General features: G+C 48.1%; 1 protein-coding gene across 8 annotated transcripts in view; it reads left to right on the forward strand.

Moving 5' to 3' along the window:
* LOC146170977 (uncharacterized) overlaps nucleotides 1-22,113 on the forward strand; it is a 39,172-nt gene that overhangs the window by 11,282 nt on the left and 5,777 nt on the right. For 6 of the 8 annotated variants that reach the window (XM_084586628.1, XM_084586626.1, XM_084586629.1 and 3 more), the window contains exons 11-15: nucleotides 2,578-2,728; nucleotides 3,807-3,843; nucleotides 13,493-13,532; nucleotides 13,629-13,721; nucleotides 13,943-14,059. In XM_084586628.1, the coding sequence (XP_084442754.1) occupies nucleotides 2,578-2,728; nucleotides 3,807-3,843; nucleotides 13,493-13,532; nucleotides 13,629-13,721; nucleotides 13,943-13,981 (360 nt within the window). In that variant the 3' untranslated portion in view covers nucleotides 13,982-14,059. Of the gene's footprint in view, nucleotides 1-2,577; nucleotides 2,733-3,806; nucleotides 3,844-13,492; nucleotides 13,533-13,628; nucleotides 13,722-13,942; nucleotides 14,060-22,113 lie in introns of those variants that run through there. The other 2 variants (XM_084586633.1, XM_084586632.1) reach the window with 2 other exon arrangements.

Consider the following 22,113-nt stretch of genomic DNA (forward strand, 5'->3'; position numbering starts at 1 on the left):
TTCCGTAGATTTCACACTATAATGCGTTCCAGATAACCCCTCCAGTTTTTAAAAATACAGTCAAACCCGAATATAAAGAACTTGGATAGAGCGAATTATGTTTTATATTGAACACTCGAATTTCCGCTAGCATTATGCATATAAAATGTATTTTTCATAACGAACTACACATCGCATATAGCGAACTCAGCGCGCGCGATCGATCGCCAAACGCCCGCCAATGGGCGGGCCTTTGTGCCGGCTCCGAGTACTCTCCGGGCAGCCCATGCCGCCGGGCCGTAATACTTCTAGCACATGCCGATGTCAGATGGGAGGGGGGATTGGCGACGGCTCCGTTCCCCAAGGTCTCACACAGCGCATACGTCGAGATAATTCGCTGCGTTGGCCGCGGCGGAAAAAAGTCTGACCAACGTTGCCGCGCATTTCAAAATTCCGCGGAGCACCATTTTGAAAAACCAGTCGGCCATCAGAGGCAATGCACAGGAATGACCAAATGGTGATGGCTTTCGCCACCGCAAGCTGGCTTACGACCAAGTAGAGAAAGCGCTGTACCAATGGTTCTTGGACGTTTGCGCGCGAAATCTGCCTGTCTCTGGCCCCATGCGGCAACAGAAGGCAAAAAATTTTGCCTTCGTCCTGGACGTCGAGGGGTTTACGGCGGGCAGTTGTTGGCTCCAACGATTTAAAGACCGCTACTCCATCACCGGAAAGGTGGTTGCAGGTGAAAGCCAAGCAGTGGATGCTGAGAGTGCTGAGAAGTGGGTGCAAGACGTGTGGCGTGCTGTCACGGAGAGATATGAACCGTGCAGTATTTTTAACACCGACGAGACTGCCTTGTTTTGGCAATTAACTGCTGCCGAGCAGAACCTTGGCGGTAAAAAATGAAGTGCCATGGCGGTAAATTGAATAAGGCCCGAGTCACCGTTCTTCTTACGACAAAAGCTGCGGCCGCTTGTCATAGGCAAGTTCAAGTCACCTATGTGCCTGCGAGGATGCACTTCACTCCCAGTCACATACAACTCAAATTCTAAGGCCTGGATGACCAGAACGTTGTTCGAAGCGTGGCTGCGTGGCTGGGACGAGGAACTTGCAATGAGCGGGCGCAAGATTTGCCTCCTCCTCGATAACTGTTCTGCGCACCACTGCGGCGTCACGCTGAAGAACATCGAGCTTCGTTTCGTGCCACCGAATGCAACAGCGGTTTTGCAGCCCCTCGATCAGGGGATCATCTGCGCTTTCTAGCTGGGCTACAGGAAACGCGTTATGAGCGGCTATTGGCAATATTGTGGGTTAACGACGAGCTCAAGATTAATTTGCTGGCCGCAATAGAAATGATTAACCGTGCCTGGCAAGACGTGAAGCAATCCACAATCCGCAACTGCTTCCACCATGCTGGACTATGTCGAGAGGATGCAGAAGCTGGTAGTAAAGCGCGCACTGCAAGATAACAGCGATGTTGCCACGCTGTGGGGAGAACTCGCTGACGTTCCGGACGCTGTGCCCGAAGAAGTTGCCCTATGTCGAGAGGATGCAGAAGCTGGTAGTAAAGCGCGCACTGCAAGATAACAGCGATGTTGCCACGCTGTGGGGAGAACTCGCTGACGTTCCGGACGCTGTGCCCGAAGAAGTTGCCCTATAGGATTTTCTCACTGTTGACGACAATGTAGCCGTGACAGCGAGCCCGTTGGACTCGGAAATTGTTGCCGACATGCTGGCATCTGGTGCGAACTAGGTGACCGAGGAGCCGCTGCCGGAAGACGATCGCCCTCGCCCGACATTGCACGAAGCCCTCGTTGCTACCGATCTGCTGCGCCGATACTGCTCCGGAATACAGGGAAGCGGACTGGAGTTTGTGGAAATGTCGCATGTGGAAAGTGTGATTCTCGCTGATGGAGTTAAACGCAGTGTTCAGGCGAAAATTACTGCCTACTTGTAAATAAGTGAGCATTTATCTGCAATAAATTTCTTTTGTAGATTCATGGTGAGCGGCACGGTTTTTCTTTAGTTAGTGCGTTTTCGCTGCGCTGTTCTGGGCATTGTGTATAACGAATTTGGTACTGAAGTTCGTTATAAACGGGTTCGGTTATAGCGAAATACTTTATATAGCGAACAAATCGCGTTAAATTACGCAGTTCGTTATAACCGGATTTGACTGTAAAACTGTTCGATGCAGGGGGCAATGTCTTTTTTTGTGTTGCATTTTTGCTTGCCGACATGAATGAAAGGCGAAATTTCATTTTTATACCATTTCGCAGCTTTGTGTGGTCCATATTACAGTACGCTTTTCTTGGGTTTATTATAGTTCATTTGTACGCGTGAATTTTTGTGTGTGCTTTTAAGATGAATACCGGATGTAACGAATAAATTTTGCAGCCCAATCAGACTTTGTTGTAACGAGGTTCAACTGCAGCTGGTCCTGCACTAAGCATGCTACGTCTTAGGTTGTCTACAAAATAACTGAGATTGATTCTTAGAAGCGTGAAAGGCTACTGAAGGTTTCTCAGTGTTACACTCTGCAGTAGCATGTACTTGCGGCGGTCTTATTGAAATGCACCGAAAATGTGTGTTTTAACACAGGGCTACTTCAAAATGGCTCAAGTCTACGAAAACCAGAAGCAGAGCAGTCGTGCAATGAATGTTGTCGAGTACTACATCAAGCGATGCACTTTCTTGGCCATTAACATCAGTCGTGTGGTGTTGGACCTCCACAAGAGGCTTGCTGAGGCAGGCAAGTGCCAGTCGCTTATTAGTATTACGAAAAGTTGTTTTTGCTTTATTTCTGCTCAATTCTTTTTTTTTGTTGGAGTGAGGATGTGATGTCTAGTTAATCATGCACAGTTACAGGCTTCTTGTATGGCGGCTTAGTTAAAATTGTCACAGAGCTGAATTTCGTGAAAGTTCTGTTCATGAAATCCTAATCTTTTTGGGGCCCTGTTGTTTGTTTGGGAGCAAAAAATGGTGTTTTTCGCCGAGAGATGTGGAGTTTAAAGCAGCATATTTTTTTTTTATCTTCACTGGGTTAAAACTTACAAATTTTGGTTACTGCTGGTTGGAGGAGGATGATTGTGGGTGCATCTTCAGATTTCGCTCTTGCAGGCAGCGTAGAGAGGTGGTCCCTGTAGCTAATACGTTTTTTATATATATATATATATGTATATATATATATAGCTTATATGGCTTGTAAAGTTTCCTTTCGGTGAAAGTAGCCTCCTTGCAATTAGAATGTGGCATTGAGTCAGCTTGATTGTGTCCTCGACATCTGTTGAATCATATTCCGGGAAGATCTTTTGTTTCAGCTTGTCTTGTCACCAGCGCAGGCTTTCTTTCCTCCGTCCTGTGATCCGATCTATTTCTTCATTTAGCTTGGCAACAACACAAATGTGTTTGGAACAAAACAAAGGCAAATGCATCTGATGGTCTAACGAGTTTGTGTTTTAATAATTTAGGGGAAAAGGTAGCGACAAAAGCAATACATATGGGGATGTATCACACATGCTAGGTTATGTTGGAAGCCATGCATAGCATGTTGCAAAGTATAATCTTCATGTTGTTGACTGGTATGCATGCCTAGTAAGTATTAATTTCTCTGTTCAATTTTCTATCTTGGCCTAATGGAGGGTTGACAGCCTGAATGCGTGTAATGAAGTAACAATAGTTGTAGTTGGAAAAAGTTGCACTTGTTGCGTTGCAGTTATGAACAGGCGAACAATAAACAGGGAAGCTCTGCCATATCAAACCGTCATAAACTTTGTAAGAAACGTATCAACTCAGCTAAGTGTAAGTGAATGTTTGTTGTTTATGTCCAGGAGAAAAAAGCAAGAATGGAAAGAGAGACGCGAAGAAGTAAGTTCCTTGTAAATTTCAGCTTTCTTCTAGAGGTGTGCGAATATTCTAACAATCATTCATTGAGAAAATTTCCAATTCTAATTTCTAATTTTAATATACTATTTATTTCTAATTTTTCTAACTTCTATTCTAATATTTCTAATAATAACATTTTAATAATTTTATTTTGTATTTATTTATGTATTTATTATATATATTATTTTATATATGTTATATTTTTCTATATAATATATTTGTATTCTATTAATTAATATTAATTATTGTTTATAATATTCTAACATTCAGAATTTTGAATACTCGAATGCACCAAAAAATTGTCGAATTATCCGCAATTTCACCCCACTGTACGCTTCACTGCGGTGCTTGACCGTGTGGACTTGTAGTGCCGGCAAGGCCTTATTTACAAAAGGGAAGGTCCCGCCTCACGAAACGTGATGTGGTTGCTTAGTGAAGAGGGGCGTTCCCCTTTCGTGATGAGGACCTTCTTGTGGGGAAAAAAAAACATCATTCTGACTTTGATTCATCTCAAATGCACACAACCACCGTGCAGGTGTTCAGCTAAAGTTACTGTCACATAAATGTTTTTCAGCAGTATTTTCAGCCCGATTTAACTAGATTTTACTTTTTTCGGCAGGGATATAGCATCTCCACCCGGTTTCATGCAGGTTCTTGTACAGAAAACCAGCTTACAGAATTCTGTATAAATTTATACTGGATTTCTCAATCGAGTACACACTTCTGGGCAATTCTAGTGTAAATTTATTTGTAAGTACAGTAAAACCTCGTTGATTAGCTGAAAGAAAAATGTGGGGAAAAAATCACATTGTCCGGGAGAATGTGTCATCCGAATAGCCTGATATTGCAAAGGAGGTACAAATATTTGGAATTTACTTTCACGGCATAAGAGTGTAGATTAGCATTTATAGACATCCAGTATGCACAGCTCCTTTTTTAGCTTCGCAGAATTGAGTCCCTATTTGCATTGTCCTAAGCGCAAATCCGGTTCGTAGAAGGTAATGGCGAGCCAGGATCATTTCCTTGGTTGTTTCTGGATCCTTCGCTCCCTTACATCAGTTACATGTGGAGAAGTCATCACGATGGCTTACAGTTGTGTTTTTGCTCATGTCGCGTCCCCCAGATTCAGCCCGCTCGTAAGCAGGTGAATGGTTGTCGTTATCAAGTGGTTCACTCCTATGCCCCTAGGCACCGCAAAGAAGTCACTGCGTTGCTTTTCATGAAATTTTCACGGGAACGGGCACCTCGTATGTTGGCTCGTTTGTTTTCTTTGATGCTGTCCCTTTGAACCTTGGCAGTGTAGGAAAGCAACTGGGGCGGCTGAACACCGCTGATCAGTTTTTCGTGTAGCGAGGGCTCATTAGCATATGTCTGGTTGATTGCAAAGCGTGTTATACGACCACAGTTTGTTGGAATTTTGAACATATAAACCAGGAAGTACCGTATTTACTCGCATAATGCTCGCACCACTAACATTGGGCATCAAAAATCTGAATTGTTTTCCCTGCATAATCATCGCACCACCAATATTACCATCGCGAGAGTCGTCTGCTAGTAGTAACAAGCGCCGTCTTTGGAGTGCTACTGAACCTAGCTGGCCTCGTGTGCACGCGCTACCAGACGGCGATAGCGTGCTGGTGTAGATCATCATCGCCGGTTATGCTAGCCTTTTTTTTTTCCCCTCCATGATGCTCGTAGTCGTCGCCGTTTTGCGTGGTTTCTCCGCGTCTCATTGTCATTGTTCCTTCGTTCCGTCCGTGTTGTTTGCTTTGTTCCACCGTCTACCGTGTTCTTGGTGCCACATCGCGGTGGGGCGGTGCGCAAGTTATACAGCTGCTTTTAAGCTGAAAGCTTTCGAGTACGGGCTACAGCATAGGAACCGTGCTGCCAGCATGCATTTCGACGCCAACCAGTTCTGCGTAGTGCGCTACTGGAGACAGCGATTGCTGTGCCGATACGGACTCGGATCAAGTCTCTGATCGAGAGTAGAACTGTATAGTCTGCTGTGAGCATTATACCACGGAATGCGGGGAGTAATGATGAGGCTGCGTGCGGTAAATAAAGTGCTTTTGGTGACCTTGTACTGCTGCTTGAAAATAATATGGTTATAATTACAATAGCTGACCTAAGAATCCAGATTCGCACCTATTTAAATAATCTTTCAGCGCTCCAAAATATTTGCTCGAAAATTTTCCCCGCATAGTTATCACACCTCCCCAACTTGGCATCAATTTTCCGCGAATAAAAGTGCGAGCATTATGCAAGTAAAGCTGCATTCGATTCAGCCGTGGTTCTCTGCACCGCCGGAACCGGTTCACGGTGCGCTGCACCAAAGCGCTCGATTCACAGCATTCCCTGCACCACTGTCCGCGATTGATTTTAGGTGCAGTCGTGGTGCCGCTGTGGTGCAAAGAACCACGGCACCCTCCGAGGAGGAGGTGCAGAAAAGTGGTGCACGTGTTGACGGCGCTAGCAGACGACGCGCGCTGCCAATGAGATGCTTAAAAACATCGATTATCGACTTAGGGACATTTTTTCCCGTCGTCGACGGATCCGGCGTCATTCTCTGTGAAATGGCAAGTTCCTCTAAGGTCTCTCGTGACAACCTTAATACCCTCTCGAGTTCAAAGCTGAAATATCTGGCAACGGTGCTTCAGTTGTACGGGAACTCGGTTATTGCGGTCTGTCCGAACCAGTCAGTCTCGGTCTGAACAACGATGTTGCCTCGAAGGAAAGCACGGCGTAGGGCTTCTCATCCTCACTGTCGAAGGACTCCAGAAATTCCTTAAAATTGACTTCGACGATGTTGTCGTCCACGACGTCGTGACGGACCGCGAAAACTTGGGCCCCAATATAGTCTGACGTAACGCATGCGCGCGCGCACGTCGGCGAAAAACCGAGGTCTATAGTCCAACGTCACGGCGTGATGGACGTAGCGAGCGCGAGCCGACGCGGCCCAACGTCGCCGACGCGCAAATAGAATCTCGCCTATTTCTCGTCGACCACGTCAGACGCGTCGGCCACGCATCCCAGCATTCCTCACGCGCAGTGAAGATGGCGGCTTGCATGTAGACAGCGACCGCGCGCGCATTTCAGACACTGTTGCGGAAAAGCTGCTAGAAGGCATTCGAGGGCAGCCCTGCGTCTATGATACCAAGCGGATTGACTACAGAGACGTTCAGAGGAAAGAAAAATGCCTGGGATGCAAACTGTCAGTAGAGCGGCCGGGCACAGCTGTGAGTTCTTCGCTGCGGTGCGTGTGCCATACACGTTTTAATGCATTGCTCTAGGAGGTGTAACGATGGTGTTGTTTCACTTATATGCAGTACATTCAGTGGAAAAATAGCAAAATCTGTGGAAGCGGCTTCGCATAGAGTTGTGACCTGTACACGCCGGAATCGAAGGCCGTACTCGATTTGGCCACATGGAACGTCAGCGGCTCAACAACCAGGGAATTTGCGAAATTTATGGAATTCTACAGAAACTGCGGCCGGCCGAAAAAGTGATCCTCATTACTGTGTAATCTTTAACTCTTCTGTATTCGTACAGATACTTAAATTATGATTAGGTTTCAGTAAAACACGCGCGTACACAATCATCGTTCCGTCTGTAGCCGTCGTCGACGCGGGCTCAGACCGTTGCTGGGCTGGGCGTCTCCACGGCTGACTGTATATGCTTTGTGCCGTGTGAACATTCGCAGTAAACACACCGCATCATTGCCTTGATCACAACAATAATTAGTGCCTCGATAGGCAGCCAGTTCGTCCCTGTAGGTGACCTGTCGTCTGCTCGAAAATGCGCACCGAAAACGTACCAGCCCTAGAGGGCGTCTTGTGCGCATGCGCGACGCGGCACCGGGCACGCCAGCCGCGCCAGACTGTAGAAGCGGCAGTTTTTTGACGCACCCGTCGTAGTCGACGTGCCGTGGCCGACGTCGCCGACTCAACGAGTCGCGTCGAGAACGTCAGACTATATTGGGGCCTAAAGCTCGCGGCGCACGGGAACTCGCGAGCAGACGACTAGCTCGTCTGAAGTGGCGCTGCTGACGCGCTGCAAGCTGCACCTGCACCTGAACCACAAAACTGGAACTGCACCTCACCGGCACCCGACTGGCACCGGCGGAACTTTTTCAGAATTGGTGCCGAGAACCAGTTCTGAATCGAACGAACCTTAAATACGGTAGTCTTATCCGGGAACATATCTACTTGGACCATATAAAACGGGAAATAGTATTAACAGGGAATATGTCAGCGGGGACATGAATTCTGAAATTAACAAGATGTTAATTTTCCATTTTGTTCACTGATCAGATATTCGATTCAATATTTGAAGGCATTTTTTTTTTCCATATTCGTGTTCAATTCGTATTCGAAAATTTCGATGTACGCACATCCTTACTTTATTCAATTTCAGTATTGTGCATTTTACACTGTGTGTCTGGTGTGTGCTTCACTTGGACTATTTGCATAAGTAGAACAAAGGTACATTTAAATTTAGCTTTAACGAAGTTGTGAAAAGTCCATGATTTTTCGTTTTATCTACTTTTTGTCGTATGTAGTTTTAAGAAAGATTCAAGATAGCGGCCAAGTCACGTGATCATAGCTACAGTATTGCAAATAATTTCTTAGCTACCACGAGACCACCCATGCAATGGAATCCACCACCTGGTCCACCATGTATGTCATGATTCCCCAAAGCCACGTGACCCGAAGGCCCTCTGCCACCACTGCATTACCTATTGTGCTGAGTGTTGTTGCGACAATTAGAAGAAGAAAAAAAAAAGGCACGGTCCTGCGACTGGCTCTGTAACTGAGCCACCTCCGCTGCCTCGTGATGACAGAGGGAAAAATAGAGAAAGAATGAAAAGGGGAGAGAAAGATACGTGTCTGTGTCGCATCAGCCGTCGTCCGCCACTGAAGCGGTGGCTTTGGTGGCTAGTGCAATGACGGCTGCCTCATGCAGACAGAGGAAAGAAAAGAGAAAGGAAGAAAAGGGAGAGAGAAAGACATGTTGCAAAAGCCGTCCGTCCGCCAGCGGTGGCTACGGTGGTTGGTGCAGTTACGGCCTATGACAGGCTAGCAGCGGAGCCTACCATTCCCAGCCCTGTAGGGCCAGGAGCAGCTACCCCTCCCCCCCCTGCTAGGCTATTGACAAAGCCATATACTCCATCTGGGAAAGGGTGTGTGTCGTCACTTGCAATCACCATTGGTGGCAAAAATTGTAGTCCACTCGGTTGAGATCCAATGTTCTGAGTAGTGTCAGACGAATCGGCACGGTGTGGTGCACTGAATTGTTTTTCAAGTTGGATCCTAACCTGTAAGAGATTCGCACAGACGACCTTTGGTCCTCGAAACCATAATGGGGTGTGACCTTCGTTGGGGGGGGAACCAGTAGCGGTAGAGGGGTGCGGGTGGTTCCAAACAATCAGCTTCAGTTACGTGGTGTGCACATTGGTACTGGAATTGCGACCTAGGAATAAATTGTGTAATACTCGAGCTAACGCCATTAATCATACACCTGTGACGGTCGAACTCTCTTTCTTTATTACTTTTTTTTTTTTTTTATGTGTACTCAAAAGGACAATGCAGAATGGAAACCAAAAAAGTAAATCTAGGAAAAACTACTTTTAAAGTGCTTACAGTAAATCCTTATTACTTGAAGTTATAGAAGGTGTGAAGTGTTTCACGGTCGTGCTGAGGGCGCACGTGACTGCAGCAGTAGTACCCAGCTCAGCCTTGGCTGGTACAAAGAGACTATTAGTGGATTGGGGAGAGGGGATGTGGTGGGGGATGGCGAAGGAATCTCACCGCCATATTCACGAACACGCCTTCACTTGAACTTCTACTCCAAGTGGCCCTCGAGGCTTGTTTTTGTTCCTTGGCTGCTACTCGACCGCCACTCCACTTGTAAACATGGCTCTCGCTGTGTGTACTTCGTTCTACTTGTATATCAAACTTCTCACGAAAGCAGATGCTACGGGGATGTACCGCACCTTTCTCTAAAAGCATAGGCTGGGAGTGACAGCTACCCCGGATTTCTGGCACGTTATCGTTTTACGGGTGCGGCTGTGGCTAGCTTCCTGCTGTTCCTGCCACTCACGCCGAGCATGGATAACCGTGATCAGCCGCCAACACCAGTGCTGTAGTTGATCACTGCATTACGCTTCTGTGGTGCGGGCACATTTCAAGTCGTCGCCAGAAAAGTGGACAACTTTATAAAGCCTACAGAGTGTAGGGTTGAGGTGCGATTTGACCGTTAATGGTGAGCTCGCCCGCAGCCAGACTCAGTCGAGCACTCCTTCCGTGGCTCGCCCTGCCCTTTGGGGTCCGCAGACGGGGACGAACTTGTGAGGGAACAGCGTGTTGCGTGCAATGAGCTGGGGGGCACCGGAGGCCCGATGGGACTGTGCGGACATCTGTGCTGCACCCTGCACATCAATGGCTTGTCTGACGAGGGTACGTAGTACGTCTTCGGACACTCGACATTGTCAAGGGAGTGCGTTGGTGTGCTCGTCTTACAGAGGGATATTCGCGGCTGACGAAAGGCATGGCTTTTCAAGCACATTTTCAGTTAGGGCTCTCAACTTGTTTGAAAACTGCTTGCTGCATTTGCTTCCGGAGAGTTGAATTCAGTGTGCATGAGATGAAACGCATTGCAAAGCAGCACGCATGTTTTCACCGCTCGTCTCCTGTGCCCTATGAAGGCAAGGGCCATGCTTGTAGGAGTTGGTGGCTTTTACTTTTTTTTTTTCTTCAATATATTTTGATGTCTGTCAAAGCCTGGCAATAAAAAAAAAAAGTCTGTCAAAGCTTGACAATAAAAAAAAGGCAAAGCAGCAAAGGGCAAGCATAGATCTCACACCAAAAAATAAGCCGATTTTTGGATTGGAAAACATTTATTTCGTCAAAATGCAGATGCAGACTGTCCGCTCTAGATGACCTCCAGTCCATGGCTAGCGGCGACCTCAGTGGCCCACTCGGTGGCCAAGGCTTGAATGCCCGAGTTTGAGCTGACCAGAATGGCCTCCCATCGCTCAAGAGAAGGAATTTGTACTAGATCTTCCAGTGGAGGTTGTTCTTTACATTGCCATAGTATGTGATCATACGTGGCTGATTCGCCACAGGACCTGCACGCGGGGTTAAAGTCATCCGAGTACATTTTTGCTAATAGGTAAGGGCTAAGAAAGGATCTTGTCTGGAGTCTCCTCCAAGCGGTCTCCTGTGCCTTATCCAACGTTTTGTCAGGTGGTGGAAATTTGTGCCGTTCCAATCTGTAATGACTTGTGATATCGTGAAAAGATGCCAGCCCCTCCTTGGAGTAACCCATGGATACGAAGGACCCACCGACTCGGTTGACGAAACCTCGAGCCATGTTGTGGGCCGCCTCATTTCCCAGATTCCCCGAGTGAGCTGGCACCCATATCACCTCAATTTCTCTGTATGGTTGCCTGGTCAGTTTCAGTGTTTTCTGCGCTGCAGTTGAGATTCTGCCCCCTGCAAAGCTACGGACAGCAAAGTTAGAATCGGAGAAGATTGTATCAGCGTCGGCGCTAGCTATGGCTAGTGCCACAGCTGCCTCTTCCGTGGTTTTCGAAGATTTTGTCGCTACAGACCCTGATGCCTGCAGCCGTCCGTGCACGTCCACCACCGCCAGTGCGAACGCTCCTCTTGTTGCGTATTCTGCCGCGTTAACACAGACGGCTCCTTCGCTTGTTGCATATTTTTCGTGTAGAGCTATTGCCCTAGCTTTCCTCCTTCCTTCATGGTAAGAAGGGTGCATAAAATAAGCCGAAGTATTCACACCATTTCTCAAAGCCTACGTCATGGTCTGCGTAAACTCTCGTCATCAGCAGGGACTGTTGCCAGATGCAAATGCATTTTTGGGCATTTTTCACAGCCGCCTTTTTCATCCAGCTCACAAAACAAGTTCTACTACGCTGTTAACGTCGATAATGCTGGTGAAGGTTGTTTAGAAGACCCGACATGAAAAAATGAGTTTGTTACACACTCCAGCATGCAGTTTTCGGGCCAAAAGTTCTCCTTAATCTCGTCCCTGTATGCTATTTGCGCTGCTTCGAGTGGAAGGGGTATTCTCGAGGAGACAGAGGAGGAAACGCCGAGGGGCGTTCGTGAATCCGAATCGGCCCTGGAGTGGAGGAGCGGCTGTTCGCTCTTCTACACGGAGTGGAGGTGGAGCGTCGAGTCGAGGCGTGTTTGTGAATACAGGCGTAAGTCTGCTGGAGGCACCATTGCCAGACTAGGGGAGTGCGCGCACGGTCGCACCGCCACTTGCATGGCAGGACAAAACGTTCGAAACTCAGCCAGCACCCAAGTTTTCATATTTGGAATTTTAATAAAAAGTCTTGCCTTATAGTATATAGACTGAGCACTGTAGTTTTGAAGAAAAGAGGTTTCATAATTACAATTTGGTACACTATTTCTAGCAAAACTGTTCTGCAATCTATTACTTTAGACAGCAAGTTTTCATTGCGCAAAAAAAAACGAAAAAAACTGGCCACCTAAAATTCAATGTTCCATTAAGAAAACGTTCCAGGGATCATGAACACCAGCATATATTATATGTGGAAATGATTGGTGTGGGACAGAATGTCTGAGAATGAGGCGTTTGATTGTTCTTGAAGAGTAGTAAAACTTCCCTAGTGGACTTGGAAAAGCCAGGCATGTCATGTCATAAGCCAATTGTCACTTCTGGCTCCGTAGGAGGCCAGCTCATTATTATTACTTTTTTTCGTGGTACTTCATGTCCGGTTTGGAGCAAATGGGACTTCAAAGTTTTTTTTTCTCTCTCTCAGAAATGGTAGTGTATATTCCGTTTCATACATCAAGTGCAACCCTGCCGGAGCTAGAGCTCTTGTTTGCGTTTCTCGCATTCGCGATGAAAAACAGTGCCCGCTCTTGCCGACAGGAAATAATAGTTGTTTTGCCCGCAAGTCTAATGCATCTTACATTTGCCGTCAACTTCATAAAAAGCATTTTTTTTTAGGGAGAAAAAAATCGGATTCGGTAATTTGTGTGTTTGTTTGTCGTTTTCATTCGTGTCGCGTTTTCGCTGCTCCGCAACCCTGTCAGCTGTGGCCTCCGCACTGCACATCTAAATGGCTTCAAAACAGCGACCTTGACTGCCTCTTCGAAGTGGATTTTTTTCTGTAAGATTCGTACTGCGATGTGCAAGCACGCGAAGCAAGTTATTGCTAACGTGTATGCTCAGAATAGAGCCCATTCCCACAGAAACCACTCGGCCACAGAACGAGCGGTAGTGATATGCCTCCTTTTTTTTTTCTTGCGGACTACTGGTGTAGCTTTCGCTGCGTTGCACCTGATGTATGAAACGAAGTATAGGTATTCAAGTTTATGAAAGAAAATGTTTGTTAGGCTGTTAAACCAAAATTGTGGCTCGCTTTCGTTACTTTTACATCGTGTTTCTCTTGCTGGATTTTGTCACCTCATCAAAACGAGCTGAATTCACGTCTTGCTTCAAGCGACACAGTTATGTTGTCCGTAAACCTTGTGCCAATTTTTTTTTCCGTGGCTATGAATATTTAATGACACGGTCATAATGATTTTCATTGCCTCTGCTCTCAAGACTGAATTAAAATGATGCTTTCTTTCAGTAACCATTCGGCAGCTAACAAGGCAAAGACTAAGCCAGCTGTAAGTTATTTTATATTTTTTTATAATTTAGGGGGGGGGTAAAGTTTACGTAAGTAGAGTTTTCTAAATGGCTGCACCTTTCTTGTTTGAATCAAGGTTCCAGACCTGGTGTTGGATTCGGACTCTGATGTAGCGACAATTCCATCTGCCACTCAACCCAAGGCCACCTCACAGCAAGCAAGCACATTGGTTTGTTTTACACACACCATCTCGGGCTATGGCCAACAGTATGCCTGTGTGTGTGTGTGTGTGTGTGTGTGTTTGGGGAGGTGGCGGGGTACCAAATTTCGCTCCTGTGTGGAAAATAATTCGTCTCACTGTCTTTTTTTTTTTTTTTTGCCTACTTTTTTGTAGAAACTGTTGTGCTTCCTCACAGAGTGCAAGAAAACGTGTAATTTCTCAACTTGCAGAAAAAAGCTGATAGTGACGGGCACATGTTGGACTTTTAAAAAAAATCCTGCGAGGACTTGATTGGCGGCCTGTACAAGTCGGCACTACAGGGTTTCAAGACTGTGCTGGCGGAAAAGGTGAGCGGCTAAATCTGCCGTCTTTATTCCTTTTTGTGATGAAATTATTGAGGTGTGCAAGGAGACTGAAGGCTTTGGGCAGATGTGTGCCTTGTATAGTGTGGCGTTGTGTATGTCTTCATAGTTCTAGTCTATATGCCTCTGTTAAGTGTGAGAGGAAATAAGGCAACACCGAAAAGCTCGCTAACTGGATCATTAATTTCTAAATCGGGATAACGTGTACCGCTCACACTGTCGTGCCCAGTGCCCGTACATGTCTATGGAATCTGACGCTCATTAATGGAAAGGCAGCTGTGCAAGTTGCCAGTGATGCATTGTCTACTAAAAGCCTGTGTACTGATCCTCATGGCTAGCACTCGGTCAAATATCCCTCCTCAATACTGAATTTTATGGTGCAGTGTTGCTTGCGGATATCTCTGATGCACGCACAGTGGCAGGCATGACGGTGACTGAAGGGCCCTGTCTGCAAGGGATTATTTGTCCGCTAATTTCACTATGCTTTCCCGAGCTTTGAGTCCGCCCTGCATCGGCCGTGCATTGGCCAGCCAGCCAGCCAGCCCAGCTGCATGTCGTTTGTATGTTGCCTGGAGCGTCGCCCGCCTTTTTAGGAGGCATTTGTCTTCTCAAAGCATTTTCCTTGCTCTCATCCATATGATTTGTCCAGTGTGCTTAAGTGTTGAGGGCTGTTCGCTTTTAGTGCTCTGCGACTCCTTCACACGCAGCTGCACCACTGCTACTGTATTACTGTGAGCAATAAGTCACTGAAAACGAGAGCACTTTGAACAGTTCTTTGACATCCTCGAGTGTGCTCACAGCCAAGCATTTGACGGGACTGTGAAAGACTGTCATATGCCGTGTAGTTTTATCTCGAAAGCAGGTGGCCATTGCCCAGGTTTTCTCTGAATTTACTGTAAGACTGTGCTGAATCGGTTAAAGCGAAAGAACTTGCAGGAATGTGTGACCCTTGCTATCGTCCTCGTTATTTTACATGTGCTGAAATTTCTAATTTCCTTTTTGCCTGCTTTCACTGTCTTTTGGCACTGAAAAGAAGACCAAAATCGATCAGGGAGCCTAGTTTGTCACTGGCAAACTGAAGTGAAGAGAACTGGTCTTGATAAGTAGGACTCGTGTTTGAAGATAACAATGAGCCTCCAAGGCTTGAGGGGCCTAGAAAAATAGCGCACCCCGGCGCACAGTACGAGGCGACCGCCGAGGGGTTTCCCTAACGCAGCGGCGCCGCATCGATTGCAGCACCCCTGTAGTAAACCATGAAAAAGCGCTTAAATATGTAAACGCTAACAATGCTATTTTATTCACCAAATTGTGTTATTATTGTATGAAACTATATGACTATATGTATGAAACTACAAAGGGTGTAAACCATTTTCTTCAGACAACACCTTAGGCAATCCAGGCTGAGCTGGGAAGCCTCATTTGAACTTTCCGCGCTTTCTGACGTTTGGTCTCCATGGCAACCAAACGAGGCGCAGAAAATATGGTGCATTTATCGTTAAAGTTTGGTAATGCGGGCATCTTGAGGCATTGCACAAGCTTCGTATGCCTTTTGTTTGCCATGAATGCACAATATCATGCAGCGGTAATGAAGAATCGGAGCTGAGGCAAGCGGCCGCCATTTGGCGAGACGCCACCATGATGCCATAACCCAAATAAATAAAGCATTTATTGTGGAGGCTATAACTTCCATATGACAGTGAAACATACTCCATTTTTTAAAAAGAAAACACCTTCTGATATATATATATATATATTCTAAAGTTAAAGCTCAGCTACTTTGGTCAGCTGATGAGAAGAGAGGAGTCGCTGGAGAAAGATTTGATGTTGGGAAAGGTTGAGGGTCGCCGGAGAAGGGGTAGGCAGCGAACACGATGGTTAGATGGCATCCTCGAGGCACTGCAGATGAAGTTATCTGATGTTAGGCAGATAGTGAGAGACCGGAAAGCGTGGCGTGACATGGTCCATAGGGTCACGAAGAGTCGGACACGACTGAACTGAACTGAACTTATATATATTGTAAGGTAACGCGAAGGTCGGACTTGGGGAATCAGGCTTTATTGCAGACCTGAAGCCTTGGTCGCACACTGCAGCCAAACACACTCCGCGATGACGATGGGTATCTACAAGAGGGAGCAGGATGAAGATGAAGCAGCACTACGGTGGCTGCAGCACGTTCAGCCGTGTGGAAGAAGAAGCGCCACACAGTGCTCACACTATTTCGCCCGCGCAGTTGAAGCGGCCAGCCTGGCCGCAGTTAGTCCGCAGGATTGCGCCGAATAAAAGGTTTCATACGTGAAACGTGGACAACTTCAGTGCCACGGTAACGACTGTCCGGAGGAGGGTGAAGAGGAGAGACGCGATAGTTGACCGGGGAGGTTTTTGCAAGAACTGTGTAAGGACCAATGTAACGGTGCTGTAACTTGTCAGAAAGACCAGGAGTGCGTAATGGGGTCCAAAGTAACACCTCGTCGCCGGGACGGAACGAAACTTGGCGATGGGTTGCATCATAGCGGCATTTGCGGTCTTCCTGGCTGGCTTCCGTGTTGACGCGAGCAAGCCGGCGAGATTTGGCCACTCGGGAAAGGAACTGGTCAGGAAGAGAGGGCGAGGAACTGGCATGTGTAGAAAGGAAAGAGGCGTCAAGAAAGGTAGCAGGAGAACGGCCGTAAACGAGGAAAAACGGGGTGTAACCTGTGGTCCGCTGTACAGCCGTATTGTAGGCGAACGTAACAAAAGGAAGTATTACGTCCCAGTTTCGGTGGTCCTGGTCGACGTACATAGACAACATGTCAGAAAGCGTGCGGTGGAACCGCTCAGTCAACCCATTGGTCTGCGGGTGATAGCTGGAGGTCAATTTGTGATGTGTGGTTGAGGCCTCAATAACTTGGCTACAATCGTCGACAGAAATGTCCGACCACGATCGCTGAGAAGCACTTGAGGGGCCCCATGACGCAGTACGAGCGATTCCAAAAAGAAGGTCGCGACCTCATGTGCTGAGCCATTAGGCAGGGCAGCGGTCTCAGCGTAGCGTGTTAGGTGGTCGACGGCGGTGACGATCCAGCGATTACCTCGTGCGGACAATGGAAGTGGCCCGTATAAGTCTATGCCAACAACGGCAAAAGGAGTAGCTGGGCAAGGTAGCGGCTGTAGTAGGCCAGCAGGAGGAGAAGTTGGCCGTTTGCGGCTCTGACATGGCAGACAAGAGGCGACGTATTTTGCCACACTTGAGGCGAGGCCTGGCCAGAAGAAACGGGTTTTCACGCGGTGGTAAGTTTTATGAAAGCCTAAGTGACCGGCTGTAGCATCATCGTGGAAAGCCGCCAGGATACGGGTGCGAAGCGCTTTCGGAATAACGGGGACCCAACGGGTGCCTTCAGAGCAATAAATATAACGGGACAGCACGCCGTTGTCAAGTTTGAAATTTTGGAGTTGTCTGCGCATCCTAGCGGTAGGAGGGTGAGAAGCACCGGTGAGAAGGTTGATTAGGGAAAGACAGTAGGGATCGGCTTGCTGGTGTGAAATAATGGCGTACCGATCTGGAGCAGCGGCAGGAGTAGCACAGGGGATGTTTGGAGCTCTGGACGACATTGCGACGCCGAGGGTGCACGCAGGAAGGCGCGAAGAAGCACTAGGTGGTGATTCTGGGAGCGGGCAGCGGGAAAGAGCATCGGCATCTCGATGTTTGCGACCTGATTTGAATATGACATCGAAGTGGTATTCCTGCAAACGCAGAATCCAACGGCCAAGGCGTCCAGTCAAATTTTTGAGGGTTGATAACCAGCACAGAGCGTGGTGATCGGTAACGATCGTGAAATGGCGGCCGTAGAGGTAGGGGCGGAATTTCTGAACTGCCCAAACGACGGCGAGGCACTCTTGCTCTGTGATAGTGTAGTTGCGTTCCGCTGGTGTTAGAGTTCGACTGGCAAACGCAATTACTTTTTCCCGAGAAGCGGTGTCACGTTGCAGAAGTACGGCGCCGATACCGAGGCCGCTGGCATCGGTGTGGAGAATGGTAGCAGCAGTGTCGTCGAAGTGAGCGAGAACAGGGTCCGAAGTGAGGGCATTCTTTAGGGTTTGGAAAGCTTTTTCGCATTCTTCGGACCAATTGAAAGTAGTACTGTCGGTAAGGAGGCGGTGGAGCGGTGCAGCAATGGTAGCGAAATTGCGAATGAAACGGCGAAAGTACGAAGACAGGCCAAGGAAACTGCGTAGTTCCTTAGTCCGTTGAGGGCGTGCAAAGTTCAAAACTGCAGCAAGCTTGTCAGGGTCGGGTCGAATGCCATCGCGGCTGACGAGGTGGCCCAGGATCTTGATTTCTTTCTTGGCGAAATTACACTTTTTTGTGTTCAGCTGGAGACCGGCGGATGCTAGGCACGTTAATACTTGATCAAGGCGGCATAAATGATCAGAAAAAGTCGCAGAGAAGATAACTATGTCGTCCAGGTAGCACAAGCATGTTTTCCACTTAAGTCCTCTAAGAACAGTGTCAATCATGCGCTCAAACGTAGCGGGGGCATTACAAAGTCCAAAAGGCATGACATTGAATTCGTAAAGCCCATCGGGAGTAGCGAATGCGGTTTTTTCTTTGTCGGCTTCGTGCATCGGTATCTGCCAGTAACCGGAACGCAAATCCAAAGTGGAGAAATATTCGGCGCCCTGAAGACAGTCGAGGGAGTCGTCAATTCGTGGCATAGGGTAAACGTCTTTGCGAGTGACTTTGTTAAGTGCGCGGTAATCAACGCAAAAACGCACGGAGCCATCCTTTTTTTTGACCAAGACGACCGGAGATGACCAGGGGCTAGCTGATGGCCGAATAATGTCTCGTCGGAGCATATCATTCACATTATCTTCTATGATTTTACGTTCTGATAAGGAAACACGATAAGGGCGGCGGCTAACAATAGAAGTACCTTCTGTAATAATGCGGTGCTGTGCAGAAGACGTTCGGCCCAAGGTCGGAGAAGTGACATCAAATGAGGCTTGGTGTTTTCGAAGTAATTCCTGCAAAGCTTGGCGGTGAGTCGCAGGAAGGTCGGGATTGATGGTGCCAAAGAGAACACAGAGAGAAGCATCAGAAGAAGCTGCTGGTGAGGAAGAGGGGGCGGTAAGGGTGGTGAGGGACACCGGGTGAATGTCCAGGGCACAAGGAAAACATGTCCCTTTAGTCAGCACAATGGGCTCTGGCGAAGTGTTCGAAGCAGCGACAAGCGCTGTGCCATGCTCAAACCGAACAAGACTTGGTGGTAGCGCGATTCCACGGGTCAGATGGCGATCAGAAGGCACGATTAGCACATCTCCGTTATCAATGTCAGTAGCAGTAAGCGCAACAAGTTGTTCGCATCCAGGGGGCAACACTGAGTCAGTAGCGGCAAGTAGGCGATAACGGGGCTCGGGAGGTTCAGAAGACGGATCGCTCTCGGTCATGTAAATGACCCTGTCGCGACACGAAATGCTGGCTGATGCGGCAGACAGAAAATCCCAGCCTAAAATAATTGGGTGAGCGCAGGGTGACATCACGGCAAATTGTACATGGTGGCGGACACCATCAACAAAAACTCGCACAGTACACTTAGCAGAAGGCCGAATTATTGCACCATTAGCTCCACGGAGTTCAGGTCCATCATAAGGCGTTTTCACTTTTCGCAAGCGGGAGCACAAGTCAGTGTGTATCACAGAAACAGCGGCACCCGTGTCAACCAAAGCCTCAACAGACAAACCTTCAACCCGCACTAAAATAATATTCCAGGGACGTTCCGGAGGATTTTTGGGATGGTCGAAGAGTGCAGTTTTCCCTCCTAAAACTGCAGTGGTCAGTTTTCCGACAAGCGGGGGGTCGTCAGAGAAGCTTGACGGAGAGGCGAGGTTGAGCGGCGAAAAGGCGAAGTAGAACGGCGTCTTGAAGGCCTGTAACCAGCAGGCGGAGCGGGGCTTTCTGGCGGGGGTGATGAAAGTCGGGGATAATCAGGGAATGAACGGTGGTTAGAGCCGGAAAAGCGAGGAGGGTAGTCTGCTTCAAATGATTCGTAGCCGCGGCGTTCATTCTGGAGCCTGCGACGACAGAAGCGGGAAATATGGCCTCGGTACCCGCAGTAATAACAAACAGGGCGGGCTGGGCGCCAGTTAGGGTAGTATGTCGGCGCCGCGGCAGGTGGTGCCAATGCAGCGACATGAGCAGTGGTAGGCGCCGGTGGCGTAGGCGCTCCAACTGCAGGCGGCAAGGATGTGACCTGGGCGTACGTTGGCGCCTGACAGATGGTAGGAGCGACCGATGTTGGCGGGCAATAGGTCATTGAGGCCAGCTCTTCTTTGACAATGCTACGCAGGCCGGCACTTGAAGGATGTGGCTCAGATGCAGGGCGGCACAAATTACCTTGAGCCGAGAGCTCTTCACGAATTAATCCGCGAATAAGAGCACGGAGGTCAGCTTCGGCAGTGAAACCAAATGAAGTGGGATCAGGCTGCAGGCGTATTGACTGTAGTTCGTCAAGGCGTTGACAGGTCGATATGATGGCGTCAATTGTGGTAGGGTTCTGCACGGCCAGGGCGTTATAGGCGAGTGGCCCAATACCTTTAAGGACGTGCCGAACCCGCTCGGCCTCTGACATGGTGTCATTTATGCGCCGACAAAGTGCTAGAACATCTTCGATATAAGAGGTATAGGTCTCATTGGACCGCTGAAGTCGGGCTTCTAGCTTCTTCTTGGCGGACTCCGTGCGAACAGTAGGAGCGCAGAAAATCTGGCGTAACTTTTGTTTAAAGGTAGCCCAGTCAGGAATCGTCGATTCATGATTTAGGAACCACGTTTTGGCCACATCCGTCAAATAAAAGGACACATTAATTAGTTTAAGCGAATCGTCCCACCGGTTGAAAGCACTGACCCGGTCGTAGCTGTCGAGCCAGTCATCAGCGTCGTCGCCTCGGAGACCGGCGAACATCTGCGGGTCGCGCTGACGGCTGCTGACAGTCCAAGTGGCAAGGGGAGCTGGAGTCGAGTTGGTAGAAGCCGAAGTAGCGGAGTGGCCCTCTTGAGTCATGACGATGGTGGTCGGGGTCAAACGGCGGCCAGAACGAAGCTCCAGGTGGATGCAGGTGACGAAGCAGCGGGGAAATCAAGGCGCACCTCCACCACGTGTAAGGTAACGCGAAGGTCGGACTTGGGGAATCGGGCTTTATTGCAGACCTGAAGCCTTGGTCGCACACTGCAGCCAAACACACTCCGCGATGACGATGGGTATCTACAAGAGGGAGCAGGATGAAGATGAAGCAGCACTACGGTGGCTGCAGCACGTTCAGCCGTGTGGAAGAAGAAGCGCCACTCAGTGCTCACAATATATATATTATATATCGGTTATTTATGGTTGTGCAATTACGTAAGGAAGTTTTTAGGTGCATTTCGGGAAACAGAAACCTTTTATGGCGACGTCTGCTTTTGCGCCTTCGCTACTATGGCTCACGGTGGCTCACCGTGCTATGGCCAAAGAGGTATTAACTCTATGGCTATGGCCTTTCACCTCGAAATGATGCTGCTGATGATGAAAAAACATCATAGTAATGCTAATTTATGCATCCGAGAAAAACAGACTGTCCCGCAACAAGTAGCACCAGTTCAGTCCAGTTCAGTCGTGTCAGACTCTTCATGACCCTATGGACCATATCACGCCACGCTTTCCGGTCTCTCACTATCTTCCCAACATAACATGACTTCATCTGCAGGGCCTCGAGGATGCCATCTAACCATCGCGATCGCTGCCTACCCCTTCTCCGGTGACCCTCAACCTTTCCCAACATCAAATCTTTCTCCAGCGACTCCTCTCTTCTCATCAGATGACCAAAGTAGCTGAGCTTTAACTTTAGAATTTGACCCCTCCAATGAACAGTCAGGGTTTATGGTCGACAATATCGACTGATTTGCTCCTCTGGCCGTCCAAGGAACTCTCAAGTGTCTCCGCCAGCACCACAATCAAACGTGTCAATTCTTAGGCGGTCAGCCTTCTTCACAGTCCAACTCTCGCATCCATACATCACAACTGGAAAGACCA

The sequence above is a fragment of the Amblyomma maculatum genome, unplaced genomic scaffold (assembly GCF_055883805.1).
Source record: "Amblyomma maculatum isolate TAMU_Amacu unplaced genomic scaffold, ASM5588380v1 scaffold_24, whole genome shotgun sequence".
NCBI lineage: Eukaryota > Metazoa > Arthropoda > Arachnida > Ixodida > Ixodidae > Amblyomma > Amblyomma maculatum.